Genomic DNA, 18,601 nt, shown 5'->3' with positions numbered 1-18,601 from the left:
GAGGTTTACCTTCCAGCAGGACAATGACCCTAAGCACACTGCTAAAGCAACACTTGAGTGGCTTAAGGGGAAACATTTAAATGTCTTGGAATGGCCTAGTCAAAGCCCAGACCTCAATCCAATTGAGAATCTGTGGTATGACTTAAAGATTGCTGTACACCAGAGGAACCCATCCAACTTGAAGGAGCTGCAGCAGTTTTGCCTTGAAGAATGGGCACAAATCTCAGTGGCTAGGTGTACCAAGCTTATCGAGACCCCAAGAGACTTGCTGCTGTAATTGCTGCAAAAGGTGGCTCTACAAAGTATTGACTTTGGGGGGGGTGAATAGTTATGCATGCTCAGGTTTTCTTTTATTTTGTGTTATTTCTTGTTTGTTTCACAATAACAGGCATGTTGTGTAAATCAAATGATACAACCCCCGAAAAAATCAATTTTATTTCCAGGTTGTAAGGCAACAAAATAGGAAAAATGCCAAGGGGGGGGTGAATACTTTCGCAAGGCACTGTAGGTAAACCAGCACTATAAAGCCAGTGTAATTAGACGGACATACTACTAGATGGAAGTACTACTACAAGCCATTTTTATCCAGGTTTAAAAAACAAAACAAAACAAAACACCCTCATCATTATTTAGAGTTTAAAATCTCCCAGAGCATGAAGGCAGATGTTGCATTATCATGCATCAGGGGAGAAGACCCTTGATCTCATCCGCTTGACTTAACCTGCTCAGAGCCTAGCAGGCGCTGGTTTCAGTGTGGATAGATAGTCACTCACTGCACTTGATTTTGTTTGACTAAACGATCTGGTAATTATTCAGCTGCACTGATTTCAGGATAAAAAGCAGCTTGCCACATTATCCTACAGTAAAGCATCTAGACTCATACAGTATAGCAATGCTTCTAGACATGTGCACTACACTTCACCATAGTCATGTGTATTTAGGGAACCAGCAAACTATACAATTCGTCCAAAGAAAAAAGGCAACTCCAAGACCATTTGTTATTTTATACACTATATATCAAGGCTAGGCAGTTCCAGTTCTTAAAGGCCGAAGGGGTTGTGAGTCTTAATTATTTAATTCAAGTAATTATTAGGATAAGAAGTCAAGCCACCTGTTCATTCCCAGTCTAAATCAGGACCTAATAGAAAGGTACCAGATTCAAACTTTAGGATCCTGGCCTTCAAGGACTAAGATTTACAATCCCTGTTTTTTTAAAGAACTCCCTGAAATACAGGACCAAAATGATGTTCTCAACACTGCTCTTACAACAGTGCGATTATGGAAAAACTCATAGTGTCAGTGACCTTTTAGATGAGCACCTGAACCTTAATATAATGCGGTCCTCAGAAGCCAAAAACCTTTACCACATTACCGGTGAAAATGTGATGTATCGATCTTGCCTAGAGCTGGCCTAGAGCATTTTCAGTTTTAATAGTCAGCACATTATTTTTGTTAGAGCTAACACAGTGCATGCAGTAAATACATCTGTTCTACAATGGTTAAATTGTACCTCCTGCCTTTAATGACAACAATTATTTGATAAGCTTACTAAAAACATACATGTATTTAGAACACAGGTACTAAACACTGTTAAATGCAACCATGTGGACTAGGTTTCATATATCAATCGTTTGATCTGCATACAAACTATTAAATAGTTTGAGAACATTTTGAAGATGTTGGAGTTTTTACTTCACTAATAAAAAAAGGTTAAAATTAAGCTAAAAAAAAGTAAAGTAATAAACACATTTAAACTGTCAACAATATAACTTTAATTAAGACTTGCAGACAACATTGTTTTTTATGCAAAGAAGACCAAAGTGAAAGTTTAAAAATGCTGAAATTCAACTTGACTGCTTCGACCTCCACATTTTTTTTTTTTTTTGCTTAACTGTGATATATCCGAAAGTGGCATAATAATGGATAGCATTATATTGAGCTATTTAGAAATTAATGAGTTTGTTGCGCAGTGCATTTTAAGTAGTCTCAGCATGTCAGCACTGTCTCTCCTTTAAATGAATATGGTGCGTTAACGTGGTTAGGTACTAATGCACAATTGGTAAACTAGTAGCCTATTTCAAATTAAATTCAAAATAAAAATCCTTACACAGGGCAATTTACAGTTGTAAGAACTATGAGACTACTCAAAAATAAAACTGCCCCCCAATATCAGACAAGTATTTTTTTTTTCTTTTCTTAAGAAAACACAATTTTATAAAAAGCAAGTCGTCCCACCTTCATGGACTGTGTTCTGAATCAAGGCTGTTGCTAATGAAGAAATAGTGTATTCGGTTAAATCACTGAACAGCGCTACTTCTGAAATGCATGGATATACCTACCTGCAAAGATTATGTGGAAAATAGTTGGGGGGGAAAGTCTCAAATCAAAGAGATTAAAAAGAAGTGATCTTTAAATCATGGTTGTCAGAGAATCTGAAGCATAAAATAATTGCTGTGCTGCTAAATATGTATGGTGTTTCTAAAAGTAATATTATATTATTATTGAATGCACAGTCTTTTGCAATGTGCACAGGATTTTGTGATATAACATATTGGAATACAAACCTGCATTTCTGGATTACAAACAACTATCAGAGCTTACCGGATAAGAAAATGATCTCACGGACATCCCCTAATGGTTAGTAAAGAAAGGTTTATCTCCCCCCAGTTGATTGCTGATTTTGTCTTATCTGTTTGATATGACAGGGTAGATTTTAGTCATTTTAAAATGTATCTTTGTTGAAAAGTAAGGTTGTCTTCAGTGTCTTGATAGGGATTTAAATCACTTCAGGCAAGCTAATTCTCTAAGGCGGTCTAGTTTCTGCAGTGGGGGGGAGAAATGGGGGTTCGTGTGTTGTATTAGATATGTAAATGTATAAAACTCCAAGGATCCGTCTGAGCTTTCAAATGACAAAAGCCTCAACAGACACAGGCCTCTATGAGCATCCTGAGGAACACAGAGTACAGAGTTGAGAAACGCTGCGCTAATGGCTTGGTATCTAAACAGTTAGGTCCCCAACCTTGTATTTCCAACAAAGGCTAGAATAACTGCTGAGTTGCAAACACTCCAGTATCAGAAACCAAAATGATTCATTAGTTTTAAACAAACAAAATCCTTTCGACATTGTAATGAACACACATACCCCACATTGAAAGTCACTAGTGGAACGTAGTGGAAAGAGAATGATTTTCTTCTCTTCATTTAAACCCACACCATTCTGCACCAGGAATACAATGGGACAATTTCAGGGAGATCTTATTATACCTGGGGAACTGAACTGCTCACCTGCTCAAAATGCACAACATTTTGTTGTGTTGTAAATCCTTTAACAATTATTTTCTGCAGTAGTCAATTAAATGCTCAAGGTTGGAGTAAATCCATTAGCAATTTGTTTAGCATGTCCTTTGGGAACCCAGACAGTGTAAACTTATTAAAGAACATTCATTCATTATCACTCAGGCCAGCATTACATATTTTCAATAATAAAACAGCTACTAAGGCATTGATTAGGTCTAGTCATTTTGCATATATATTTAGACCGAAATGCTTTCAATATGTAGGCTAAACCAGTAGTAATAATATTAATATGCTAAACGTAATCTAAATAATAAAAAAATCAAACATGTCTTCTGTTGATCACATTCTGTGTCAAGTTTGACATTGACTTTTATCCATTTTGTTAATTTCTTCAGAAATGCTAGGTGCAATCATTCCTCCCTGGAGAAATCTATGTCAAGGGCCCATAGTGTTGTTTCCAAAGGGAAATGCTGCAGCTTTATCAAAACCTCGCCAACAACCCCTGGTGTTGTATACAAGTGAAATATTGCGGCTTTATCGCAACTTTGCCCACAGCCCCACCCCAGTCAGCAGTACAAGGCCATGCAGGGAGTGTAGCAAAGAGGGACACGTTAATTTAGTTTGTATGTTTGTTCTCTTTAAGAAAATAAATGGTATTCCTTAGGGAGTTCGCGTGACCTATCCAACTTGTAGTGTGGACAGTCCCTCCAAATGACTATTTACAAAATCCTTATTTGATCTGCCGTGGTGAAGATAACAAACAAGCAAACCAACAAAGAGGGTAGCGAAATGTAATTCACTTTTCAGTCTGTATGTTTGGAGATTTTCATGTTCAATTTGCCTGTTCCCCCCCCCCCCCTTTTTAATGGATTTTAGCATAGTATTCCACACACAGATTAAACAGACATACAAAAGAAGATGGTTGAAAAATTTGACATTTTAAAATTTCACCCTCGTCAACATGTGATGCATGCAAATCCCCCCCAAACACAAAATCATGGCAGCTGATAGGTTAAGGGTCACTAATTAAATCCTGCCTCATAGCACCAGTACAGGGGGATAACTGGGAATTAAAACATCTACTATGTCTTAAAGGAAAAAATTGCTGGATCTCTGGCACATCACAAATATCTATAGTCAGAAACGGCAGTGAATGTCTCCTCAGGTTTCAGAGGAGAGAATGATTAAGACTCACTCGTGGGGATCAGATTAAACAAACGAAGGATGAATTGGGCACTACATGCCGCGAAGAACAAAATCAAACACACATTAAAGGGTATCAAACAGCACAGCAGGGGGTATGATTATGCAAATATGCACTTAACGGCTTTAAAATGTAGAAATTGTGTCACAAAAGATGGACAGAATAAACAAACAAAAACTTTCACTTTTACAGCAATATCGAGGACATTTTTACTGTAGTACAATATTTACCTGCTAAAATTCAGAAAAGAGCCTAAAGTTCATTGAATAGAAGAAATCATTTTAGACTGACTATCATGCTTAACAACATGATTCAGAGGGTTTCGTCAAGAGTAAAAAAAAAAAAAAAAAAAATCAAAAACAATTAAAGGGGTCAGTTGGGTTTAGTAATTGCAATGAATTGTTGCATGAAGCAGAGCACAGGATGTAATAATTGGATGAACATTGTGACAAATCTCCTCTGTGCCTAATGTCCATAATTTCCTTAATGACATGCCATGGAACACTGAGAACCACAGGACAGCGCATGGAAGATATTCGATCTCATCCCAAACACTCAGACAAGCCTACATTCAGCATGTCATAAAAACAAAACACAAAATATTTAAAAAAACAAATCTCACTGCCCGCAATACGGATCGCAATTAGTATAATCATGGCAGGCCAATCATACTCATCAAAAGAGAGACTCCAGGGTTTTTTCAATACACTGGAACTACTCAGACTTTGTTAGCTAGGTCTACTTCACATTCAACCACAATGTTAAGTGGCCATTAATGTGACGCTACAAACTTGCATTAGATCTCATAACAGCCCCTGGATGTCATGTTGCAGTGCAAACAATCAGGAGGTTCTTATATGACCACGAGAGACCACAAGACGAGAGGTCTGTGTGCTTTTATAACCAGAGCACCGGAGGAGTCATGGAGTGCAAGGGCTGCCTGTGCCTCTTGAATCATGAAGTACTTGGTCTATATTAAGAAAATGCTGTGTATTACGCTATAGATTGATGTACAGGGTGTCCCATGAGACTGGAACCATAGAACAAATAATAAAGAAAATACAAATGCCTTTATTCACAGAAAGTGCTCGAACGTGCTGATTCAAGACTTACAGGACACCCTGCATAAAGGACTGGTACAGTGTGCAATAAAGCAATCAAAATCAAAATGTCAGAAGTTATTACACGTCCAAAGCTCTATCTTCTGTAATTCCCTCATTCCCTCTGGTGAATGCGACAGATCTATAAACAATCTGGTCAGAGTTTTACATGTAGCCGTGAGAGTTATTGCATGTATTTTCAGGTTTCAAATTACCCGTTTCTTTTTAAACTCTGCTTGCAGTTTTAGTGGTTTCCTTTATTTGCTCCTCAATCCAGAATGTGTACACTACGGCTGCTGATATTCCCAGATGACAAGTAATCGACTCACTATTAATATGAATGTGGTTTTCTTTTATTATTCAGATATGGCATTAACAGGAGGGTATGTGATCTGGCAGTAATTCAGTTTTGGGCTAGGGCATGCCAATTGTGTGTGCAGCAAATAGTGTACGCGCACATCCAATGACGGGGTTCTGCTGTGCGGATAATGCGCACAGACACCCACTGAGAGCTTAAAGCCAATAAAAGCCTATAAAATCAGATTAATCTCTTCAACATTCAAACTCAACCATCATTAGGACTATATTAAATTAAACTCCCACTTGGCAGTCAAAAGAACCCCTTCTTATTAGGGTCTTTCTGTCTACATTGTGTGGATCACCTAGAGCAGGGCCTGCTTACTAAACAACAAAAACAGCAAACAAAAAACATATTTAGTAAGTGCCAAAATGTATGTAAACAAAGTTGTTACTTGACACAAAGGTCAACCTAAACAAGATACTACATTTTTCTATGAATGTAGCATTTTTACACACACGCACACACACACACACACACACACACACACACACACACACACACACACACATATTTGCTCCTCTGATTATAGTCCTATTGCATGCATGAACACATGTGCATGATTAATACATTAACATTTTATGCAGTATGCAAAATTCCTCTTTGGCAAATCTGAGTGCATTATGTAATACATAATGTGACATTGATCAAATCCTTTTTGTTGCAAAGGCAAATAAAAGGGATTTTATTTTCTTTCTTTTGTTCCATAGGCTGCATTAGTAGGCCAAAGTAATTATATATCTTTTGTTATATGTACTTGAACTTTATTTTTGCAGACCATTCTGCATGGCTCATCTTATTCCGCTGTATTTTATGTAAGTAACCTTTAGACTGAAGTACATTTCAGACACTACTGTAGCAGCTTGACTCCCACAAGAACTGACTTTAAATCCAAACAAATTATGTTTTAGATGTTAAACAATTCTTCACATCCTTCAGCAGAGCCGGATTTAGATTTGCCGCATATACTGAATTCTGAATGGCGATTGTGTCCGAGTCCTGTGCGGGTACGCTGCCGATTCAGCTGGAAAAGCAATGAAAAAGCTTATTGCAAGTTCCCAATTCTCAATTTAAAGAGCACCCCAAAAAGAGGACCCTAAATTACAAAGCCATAACAGAGCTTACACATGGATTACATCTCATAAACTGCTTACGTCACCTACGAAAAAAACAAAAAACAGGGACTATAATACTCTCCACTACAGTTCTAATTATATAGTCCTTTGGTTAATAATGCAAACCTCTATTTTCTTCCTCTTCCTACTTTTCCTTGAATATAGAGCCTAGGTTAGACTTTATTATGAATTCTAGGAGTTTTAGGGTTAACTGGAAGTGTTTTTCCTAGTCACTACAAGGCAGTAATGATGAGTCTCTCAGCATGGACTCGAGGAGCTGGTGACTGTGCAAAGTGGACGCAGTATGGTATGGGTAAAAAAAAAAAAAAAAAACGGATGAAACAAACAAGGCCTGGATCCTCTTCTTTAAGTAGAAGGCTTAAACAATACCTTGAAAGATAGCAAACAATCAGTTCTATTGTTAACCAGAAAGGGTCCACTATCCAGACTTCTGTCCCCAAATAAATAGCTCCTCCTGTGTTCAGCAAGAGTGTTTCAGTCTTTGTACAGGCATGTGAAAAAATGGGTTACAATAAATGTAGTTAACCTTGTTAGTGCTCTTATTGCTCCTTCTACCAATTGCATGCCAGCATAAAAACGCATGCTTGAGGTCACTAAAGTCCCCCAACCCCCCATCCCAAACTGGAGTTATAGGCCGTGTCTCCAACCATGTCAATCCATCCTCTTCCCTACACCTTGTTTCCCACGAGCTGAGCTGTTGTGCAGTGTGAAACATCTCTGATCTGGGATGAACTTTAAGTTTGAGGTTCCTTCAGCTTAACAATCCAACAGAACCAGTGTTACAAAAACAAATGAAGATCAAAATAGTGCACTGATAGTCTCTTTGTAGGCCGATGCAGGACAAAAGATCGGTAATGCTTTTTTACGTAAAAGACTAGCTCATTCGCAAATGACTTCTCCAAGCCATTAATGTCCAATCACTACAATGTGTAAAAATTCAGCTGCAATAAATTAAAGGAATCTCACTCTACTAGACAATACATATGAATGACATTATCTGGCACATAAAATAACACCATTCCTTCAGACATAAAATGTGTCACATCCCATAAAACCAGTTAATGCTAAGTATATGTATATGGTTGCAAGCCAACAATATTAATAAAAAAAAGACGCACTAGTTGCTGCACCAGCCCTCATAAATATGTGCAAATCTCAGTCGTACATACGGTTCCTGGTTGGAGAGTTATTACTTGTGAAACAACTTGAATGTTAAAGAGATGACTTGGTTTCTTATTGTGTCAGCCAAGCCAAGGGAGATCAGGATCAAAAGGGAAGAAGGCTGGAGTCTCGAAGTAAACATGGACGCAGCAGCAATCACAGTCTGAATTAGGGGGTTTGTGTGCGTCTGTCTGTAGGGGGGAGTGGGTGCTACAGTCTGATGCTTGCTTTTCAAAAGGAATAATGCCCTTCTTATAAGTTCACATTTTCCCCTTATAATGTCTAGACAAAGGCCCTTTATCCATTTACCGCCTTTCTGGAGAAACGAGCTGAAATGACCTCAATTACAGACAATTTTTTAGATGCTGATAATGTCGACAAGATTTGTGAAAAAATGCCACCCCGTGACCTTTGTTCTTCCTTTGAAATTCTCAGATAAGATTGCCAAAAATATGAGGCTTCCAGTAGAAATTATTTATATCGGAGGTGAATTAACTCTTCAGTATTTCTTTAGAGTCAAAATCCTTGTCTTTGTCTCCTTAAGAAAGTCCAATTGTATGCCCCAAGTCTATTTTACAATACATCTAAAGCTTTCCATTACTTCAAATAATAGCTTTTATGTTCTTATCTTCTCAAAAAAAGGGACCTGCTTCAGCTTACCTACAAGTTCTGACATAACAAAAGACAGACCTAAAGATGACATGCTCTTTCCAGGTTTCAGAACCCCCCCACCCCACAAAAAAACAAAAAACAAAACAAACATCAATGAATCATTGCCCTGTGAGCACATGGTGTGCTTTTTAAGGATAATTCAATTAGCAAAACAGATAGAGACTGAAAATCTCTTTTTTTTTTTTGTTCTATCATTCAGAAGGATTTCTGACACTAGACTTACTTCGGTGGTCTGATCTGATCTATGGTCAATTATACTGAAATACAATACAATAAGAGAGGGAGAGAGGATGTACACTGATTAAAAATGTATTTAAATAGGTCTGTAGTACCATTAGCATCTACTGTACAAAAGTAGTAATAACAATAAAGAAAATGCACATGCCAGTAAAGAGGTGGCAAGAGGCAGGAAATGTAATCTGCCAGCCACAGAGACCTAGAGTTTGAGCAGACATACAATAAGAGTACATATTAAATACTGTGTGGAAGCAGGCACTGTACAGTAGATGGCCAAACTAGAAAAAGAAAGTGCCCAGCGCAGATGTTCAGTCACCACTGATCTAGAAATCAGAAAGCTTTGCTTGCATGGATCGATTTAAAGGAAACCTGGCCAAACAGACAAGAAAACAGAAACTAAATCAAATAGTAGTTCAGTGAATTCCTATTTTGAACATTGCTATTTACAATTGTAAATACATGCATGATGTAGTGATATTCATTGACGCAATGCATCAGTTGGTCTTAATTATTTTAAAGTCAAAGAAATATCAATACTCTTAACATGCTGGTCTTGCACTGGCACCAACTACAGAAGCATTTGAGCCATGCTAATTTAGTAAAACACAAATGCATCAATGTACAGGAAAGTGGAGTCTAAAACTAGAATCAAATCATTGTTTTAAAAGGTAAGAGAACGGCATTGCAGTTTTTCTATAATGTATAAAGTTTGAGCGTGTGGCCCCACTGATAAAATTAATTAGCAACATAGCAGACTTCTCCTATTCCCATTTCCCAGGCTGTGGGAGGCCCTTGCAGGCAGACTGAAAACCTCTGGCCATTGCAGTGAATGCCAGTCCCTGGAGCCCTGCCACCCTGGCACAGCTCTGCATTACATACTGTTAGCTCCCCATTCATCGCTAAGACACACACAGATCCCTGAGGAAGCCCACGCCATTCGTCCATGGGTAGACAAAAACATACTTTGCACTTCCTGAGATTATTCAAGCCACTCTTTTTCAGACTCTTTTTTTTTTTTTTTTTTAGACACCTAAATTCTGTAGCTGCCCAATTCGTGGTCCATTATTTTTCTGCTCAAGAGATATGCATACAGTACAATGAGACCAATGTGGCGTACATGACTGCAGAATGTCAAATGAATAATTCAGCACAGGCGCATTTCAGAATGCTACACTGCAATGGTTAACGTTGACTATCTATGACTTGCATAGTGGCAGATAAAACAAAAAAGAAATACAATTATCTGACTGCTGGTATATTGTCCTGTAACAGGAGAAGCTGCAGCTCATTTCTGTGTGTAACGTTGTTAAATCCTCCACATATAAATACTGTAAAGTCTCTCTACTCTCAGGAGATTAGAGATTCTGCATTGAAAGCGGTTAAGCAAAATTCAAACCTCTAGAGTAACCAATAGACAGGGTAGGGGACACTTTGGCATGGGGTTGTTTCAGACTGCTCTGACTGCTGGTGTGTGGTGCTGGGTGTCAATTAAAAAAGTAATAAACATTTTTTCAATTGGTAGGAGCTTATGGTTGCTGGTCTCACAACGCTGTCTATAAAAGCCATCTGTCTGTGTTTCTGCTTGCAGAGCAGGTTTCTCAAAAGTAGCAGTATAGCCACAGCTCAAAGAAATAACAATAATATAAAGGTAAACGAAACAGATATTTTAGAAACGACTAAACGTTCAATAAGATACACCCCTTAAGCAATGAACAAAAAGACCATTCAGAAGACAAAGTGCAGAAGTTACTGCAAGAGACACCGAAAGTGGCACAGTTGCTTGTTTACGACTGCCCTGCTCAGCATACTAATGAAGATGTGAGTTTCCAAGGCAGCTCAGAGTAAAGTTTTGTGGAAAAATTGCAAGAAGAATGCCTAGGGGTCATACAGCAATATGGTGTGAAGAAAGCTGCCCCAGTGCTACAATATGACCAAATCATTAAACCTAAACCTACAAGGACAAAAAGGTCTTTGCAAAGTAGTACAATTTCGATGCTAAAAACCCATAGCTGATGTACATTGTTCGTTAGTTAATTCCATCTATGCCTACAATCACTATGAACATCTTATGCAAACAGTGTAAATGTACTGCTGTTCTCATGACTTTCCTCACATTCACATTGGATATGTTTACGTGGCGTTTCTGAATAGTGTGACAAAATAATAAAAATTACAGCCACGCATGTTCCTTGCTTTAGAACGATAATGACATTTTACAGTTTGCATTCAGAAGTAAGGATTTAAAAACAAACACCACAGATATTTTTAAAGCTTTCAGAAAATCACATTTGGACTCTGAACAGCATCCAGTCTCATTCACCATGTATAGCCACCAAATGATGTGAAAGAAAATTAAGGTGAAGATTATTAATATTCCCTCCTCTAAGAGTGTTGCATGTTTAATTACATTGTTGGATGTTAGGTATTCCTTATTGATGTTTTAATTAAATATCCTGCTATTTTGTAATCCATGTGTGCATTGTGCGTAGCTTTTTTATTTATCATTAAGGTACCTTTTCTATTCATGGATCTAAATTAATCTGTATGCTTATCAGTTGTATACATTTGTGTATGGTTTTATGCCCTGTGGAGATGAATGCATCTAAATGACTTGCTTTAACATTAAACAAATCTAATGAACAAATAGTTAAAATAAAGTTCCCACTCTTTTAATGTCCCTTCAGGATTTCAAGGTACCGAGATTATAATGAATATGTGTCTTTCACTCGTCTCTGTATAAAATAGCGCTTATGTAATCTTTGTTTAATTTCACTGCCATCAACCACTGGATATGACATACAACAGCACACCTCAAAGCAATAATGAGAAAGGTCTTCTCAATTCTAATTGACAACATTTTACATGACATTGTTTCCCACATAATCAAAGGACACCTAGAGCAAACACCCCAGTGCTCGAGTACAGCAAATCAAAGCTACGTTCTGAACACACCCTCCACATAAAACAATGCGCTGCTTTTTCAGTTGCAGTACTTCTGAAATCTGCAGCTTTTAAATGCCAGTGCTGGATTTCACTTTCTGCTTCCTACAAGCCTACAGGCTTAAGCTGCTTTACTTCAACTGACAGAATGCTGAATGAGGAAGTTGCCGACATAATCTCTTAACTGTCCAGTGTTGCAGATATGTCCAAACCACTTAATTAACTTCATAATAAATTAAATACATACAGTATAATAAGAAACAATATTAAACTGAATAGGTAACCCATCAATCAGCCATTTTGTCCTCCTAAGGGACACAGCATTAAGAAGCACATGAATCTGCTTGGCCACTGGCTTCCCAAATGAACAGGGTTTTGAAAGTCTTTGACAATGTGAGATAGTGACTCCAGGACTGACACTATAATGCTGCGCTCCCCAGTGACCATCGGGAATATGCTGACTTTCAAATTCAGCAAGGGACTGAACTGCATAATCAATCAGCTGACCAGCAGAGACAGATTATAAATAAACTACATCTCTTTATTCAGCTATACTGTATGCACATTTCAATGTATTTAATCTGCGTCTTTCCAAAATGTAAATGGAAGAAACTTGAAACGTTTACCCATCTGCACAGAATAATTTCACTCTTTGCCTTATACTTGTTCCAAGTTACTGGAGAACATTATACCATCTCAATTTGTCCTGCTAATCGCAGATTGCAAGGCATACGTTTCATGTTTCTGTATGTTATTTATTATCTTGATTATTTTAGCAAAAGCAGCTCCTGAAATTAACTGCAACACCAGATACAGTCCACTGACGAAGCATTATGCAGTCAGGTGTGTCCATTGTAAACTCCCAATGTCATGTAGTCTCACCTCCCCCCTTTACACATTTTTTCAGATGGTATTTTTGCTGCAGTGCTTAGCCAGCATGAGGAATAACAACCAAAGCAAAAACAGACTGAGAAAAGAAAATGAAACAAAACACAGATGATATAAGCTTCCCTTCTAACTTGCCATATATGCTTTATATGCTGTGAGTTTAATGTTGTGGTCCATCCAATCTGTGGCTAACAACCCATAGGTTGTGGGAAGTATATGTGAAATTGCTTAATACTAAAATATTTCCAGTTCTTATCAAATTACCAGTTGGAATTCCCAGGGATATAGTGCCATGGCTAAATAACTGTATAGCTTTCCACCTGCTATATATTTCCTTATATATAACCCCTCCCGCCAAGTTAATAAGCATTAATCTGCAACAAAACACCCTTTTAAACAAAACATATGGAACATGGTCTGCTCAATCAGATAAATTAGTCCTCTTCTCTTAATTGCTCTCCGGGGGAGTACTGATTGTGATTCATTGTTACTGCAGCCAGCATCAGTACACCATATTCTTTGGGTGTGCTAAAAAAGATCTCACTCCTGGCGACAAAGAAAGAAGACATTCAGGCACCCAGACTACGACAAACAATCATTCAAAACTTGAAATGTAATCTTGATCATTTAACATTTGCAATTACAGTAACTAATTCCTTTCAGTTCCCCATTTTAAACCAAACATGGTTCTGTTACTCTGGAAATGGTTATTAAAGAAATTCAAATGGTGTAAAAAATATGATTGCTATTATTATTATTATAATTGCTGCATGTGGATGTAAATTTAGAATGTTAAAGTAGTTTAATTCACGGTTAATTACATTTTTATCATTCAAGTATAAATTCCTTTATTTCATTGATTTCCGATATGTTTTCTGAAGCGATTGTATTTTTGAGAAGTTAGAACTTCTCATTTCTGATCTTTGGAAGGACATGCCCACTTTCTATTTTCATGTGGTTTGTTTTGTTGATTTATTTGGAATACTCAAGGTGAAAGCAAAAACAAATTAAACTGTGTGCTTTGACCTTGTTTCCCAGACTGATCTTCTTCTGAACCAGTGAATTAGTCACAGAGATGTGCTGCCATGAGACTTATGGGAGCAGAAAAGGACACTTCACTCATATCAAGCAAATTCCCACCAATATGCTTGTTGTGAACTGTCCTTAATTAAAATTATATGCATGCCCTCTCCCTGGTGTAGGATTTCCTTTCTGTAAGTACTGAGATCCAGACAGCACGAACGCCATTACTGCCAGTCAGCGCAGTTGTACAGATTTTTATGCTGCATTTTAAATAATTTAAGAAGCTTTTTATTCACTGTGAATAATTTGAAAGATGTTAAGGAAGTTGATGTAGGGTCGATACATTTGGAACACAATTACATCACTTCCTAACCAAACAGCTGTCCCGGTCAGACTTTGCCATTTGTATAATTGTCACAGACCCAACTGCGCTGGGACTTGCAATTTACTGTATCATATTTCCTGTAGGAAGCATGCAGGAGAGGGCTAGAATGTTGTAGGAGAAAAACAAAACACAAATCTCAAGTTTAAGAGGTAACAGAGTGAGGATAGGGGACTGCTCACTGAACCATTACAGATATTATGCTCCAAATTACAAGCTGTTTAGGCCTCACCCTAACTATTGCTTATGTACTTATATATTTGTATTACATGAATAACTTACTCCATTTTAAGCACTAACAAAAGCCCGAACTCCTTGCTACACAACACCAAACTTTGAAGCTAGGCTCAAATCAACACTCATGATTAACTCAGTGGAAATGCAACTATAACCTTAAAAGGTAACACTAACTTGATCATTAAACTTAATTTTAATGGACATCTCTAGCTGAAATTCTCAAAATAACACTCTCAAAACAACCAAAAAGCAACACTGCACTAGGGGATTAGGGGATCAGATAGACACATAGATTTTAAAGTAAATATAATAATTATAATGTTTTTACAAAATAAACCACACCAAAGATGGAATAATATGCACAATCACAATTAAAAATGGTGACACAATCATCAGAAGTTGTTTCAATGCACAGTTTGGAGAGGGTTTTTCTTAGCTTTAAAAATCAACAACAGTTACCAAATAGGAAGAATCTGAATTGTAAATATGATAAAACAGAAAGAAAGCATTTGGAAATATTGAGATGTCTTGATTATTGTATTATTATTCATTCATTCACTATCCATAAGCACTTCGTCCACACACACACTACACACACTACACACATGCACGCATGGGTAGAACACAGAGAGTCACAGATACCATTATTGAAAGACAATATGCAGCAACAAACAGAAGGGGCAGCTGAGATATTTTCACTGAATCAGGTTTTAACTTTGATGTTATTTATAACATTACCTGGGCGTAAATTCAGAAACAGCTATGAAAATAATACAAAGATGGATTTTAAAAGGTATTCATATCAGAACTTTAGGTTTGTGTGAATCAAAAGTTATCTTCCATATACTTAGTACATGAAATATTCTATGACCCCTGTGAAAACAACATCCTCTGTTTATTAAGAAGAGCATAGTATAGAAACTACTTGAACTGTTTTTTATTATTATTAAAAGTAGCTTTAGACACAGAACATAAACAATTCATATCCCTCTTGATCATTATCATTGTTTTTATACTTGGGCCTATTCTTGCAGAAGCACTGGTGCAAAGTGCTGGGCTGCAGTGGACAAGCTGCTATTCTGTAGCTTTAAGCACACTCATTAGGAAGGGGATCAGGAGATATCACTGGCCAACGCATCCAGTCAATTGCTTCCTGTTCAGGATGAGCACTGCCCATTCTGTGTTAAAGTGAGTTTGCATTTTCATCTGTTGTGCCTTGCCACAATTCAGTCTGGGCTGAGTGGACCAGCACGGAGCCTGACTGAAGGATGGGGCTTCTCGTCTCTGTACGTAACAGTGGCGTGAGTTGACAAATACCCCTCGGCAACAAGCATGCACCCAGAACCTGGTGCGTTGTGGATAAAGAAAGTGGGAATCTGGTTTTGTCGGCAAAAAGAACAAATTCCTTCACGTTTCTCAATTGTACAGTAGGCTTCTGAGAAGTTAAGAGACATGGCTCAGTTTGAATATGGCGAGAGAGGCCAGCAATACACACTTATCGCATGACGAGTGAAAGACATAGCCGCACTTCAATATTGATCATGAGATGAGTTTAACTGGAAAGGTATTACAATAAGAAGTATACAATAATAGATGTAATGTATTTATTATCCTTTAACCACACCTACAAATACATGAATGATTCATAAAATAATAAATCAACAATGAAGAGGAATATGGCCTGCTACGTCTCGCCCTATGTTCTGATAAATTGCTAAATGTGACGTGACACAAAGATGAACCATTATGTATTAATGTGACATCAACTGTAAATAGATCAATAATTCAAATGTGATTATTTAGAAAATTGCTTATTCTGCAGCAGCACTCTCTAGTTCATGGTTTCAACTTAAATAGCCTATTATTATTATTATTAATGATGCCCACAATATACAGCTACACAAAATAAGGCAATGAGGTGGCTGCAGTGTTGAGTAGCACAATGCCTAGGTTTCCCATGGGATGAGTAGCACACCAAATATTTCCTCAATGCTAAGAGTATACTGTCTTTTTGCATTATTAAGAATAGGGCTACTGTACAACCTACATGAGCTTCTATAATGTTTCTAAACTGATTTTATCATTTAATTAACAAGACATTTAATAGAATCTATAAAACGTCAACATCACTTATAATAATAATAAATAATAATAATTCGGTTTAGTTAAAAAATAAGAATAAGATTAAAAGTAGGCTTACAGTTATACTAATGTGATTGAAAAACAAATCTAGATTACATCACTATAATTATAGTATCATTGCTAGTAATATGAATATTACACGTGATCTGGCTCATACAAAGCATTAATGTGAAATTAAAATCAAAACAAGGCGACATTGTGAACACACTGCCGGGGAAGAGGCTTTGATTTCCCCCAAATCCAGGCCCAGACCTGCCTCCGAGTCTGTAGCCAAGCCTGTGATGCATCTGATCACATACGCATATGAGCCGACGGGTCCTGGGAGAGAAAACACACCATCCGACCACAATGACATATTGATGATCTTAATCGAGCTGCGCTCATTTACAGCTGCCATGCAGCCAAGCACAGTGTGGATACTGGTGCAGAAAAATAAAGCAAGGGAAAAGGCGGAGGGGTGGCGTGGAGGCAGGCAGGTATGCAGACGCACCTCCGCAGGATGAAGTAATCCTCTCCGCCGCTACAGACACCACAACACAAGCGGCTCAGCGCAGCGCCGGACCGAGGGCCGGGGGCCGACACCGCCTACAGCCGCAGTCTGCGCCGGCTCTGCGGACCCACAGCCCCAGTGCTGCGCTGCTGTGGCCGGGTCTCCTCCCGCTGTCCAGCGCTGCCAGCACAGCACCATCCTCCGCCAGACCGTCAAACCCGCCGGGCTCACGTCCGTACACGGGTATCTGCCCACAAACGGGCTGCAGCGCACTTGTGACCGCAGGGCCACGGAGACAGTGTTGTCATTTCTGTGCTCAATCAGTCCCCGCACAATATACTGCATTTATCAATTAATAACAATCTGCTCCCCTGTTTTACAGCGGGAGGAAAATATGAGCAATAAATAGGCCTATAGACATGTATGTGTATATATATATATATATATATATATATATATATTATTAATAAATACAATGCTACAATATTATATATATATATAATATAAGCGTAATTCAAATATCTTACCAGAGGCTGTATCTCCGAATGGACTGTTGGCACTTGAAATCTGTCTATTTCTTCCATCATTTTGGCGGCGGGTTGTTCGTGCTGTGTCCCGGTCGTTGCGCTATGAAGCGGTATTTGTATGTATTTATTCCCTCAGTGGAGCTGTGTGGAGGATGCTCCTGCTTTCTGCCTCATCCCAGCTACGCGCTCCGTCAGCGGTGACTCAACAACCCACTTCCGCGTCCGGGAGCCCAGCTCATTGCGCATTCAGCGGGGCGGGGCTATGCAAATCTGCCCGGACCCCTGCGCTTATTCACCGGTGTCCAGTGTCAAGGATAATAATAATGATAATAATAATCAATGCATTACCATCACATACAATAAGACAAATCTACTTGAACACTGCTTGTTAAATCTATATTTTTTCCACACACAAAACTAGAAACAAAGGCAGTGGCATTACAGTCTGTTTGACATAAATTGTAATATGTGTTTTAAAATATGAAGTGCCAGTGGTGTTTACTACTATGTTTACCATTGTTGTTTGATTGGTAAATTATGCAGCGCTGCTCAATTTATATTACATGTAACTTTTTATTATTTGATTATTATCCAAATAATGCTTAGTGAATGCCATGGGAACATACACCGATCAGCCATAACATTATGACCACTGACAGGTGAAGTGAATAACACTGATAATCTCGTTATCATGGCACCTGTCAGTGGGTGGGATATATTAGGCAGCAAGTGGGCAAGCATAAGGACCTGAGCGACTTTGACAAGGGCCAAATTGTGATGGCTAGACGACTGGGTCAGAGCATCTCC

General features: G+C 38.1%; 1 protein-coding gene across 2 annotated transcripts in view; it reads right to left on the bottom strand.

The window, feature by feature from the left end:
* The window catches only part of LOC136754667 (protein FAM219A), a 43,960-nt gene extending 25,952 nt beyond the window's left edge, over window positions 1–18,008 (bottom strand). Inside the window, exon 1 of one of the 2 annotated variants that reach the window (XM_066710699.1) lies at window positions 17,795–18,008. In XM_066710699.1, coding sequence (XP_066566796.1) covers window positions 17,795–17,854 — 60 coding nt within the window. In that variant the 5' untranslated portion in view covers window positions 17,855–18,008. The remainder of the gene's footprint in view (window positions 1–17,794) is intronic. The other variant, XM_066710698.1, reaches the window with a different exon arrangement.
* Window positions 18,009–18,601: the final 593 nt, after the last annotated feature.

This window comes from Amia ocellicauda, chromosome 8 (assembly GCF_036373705.1).
Source record: "Amia ocellicauda isolate fAmiCal2 chromosome 8, fAmiCal2.hap1, whole genome shotgun sequence".
In the NCBI taxonomy this organism is placed as follows: Eukaryota; Metazoa; Chordata; class Actinopteri; order Amiiformes; family Amiidae; genus Amia; species Amia ocellicauda.
This window is presented reverse-complemented; position numbering and strand designations above follow the sequence as displayed.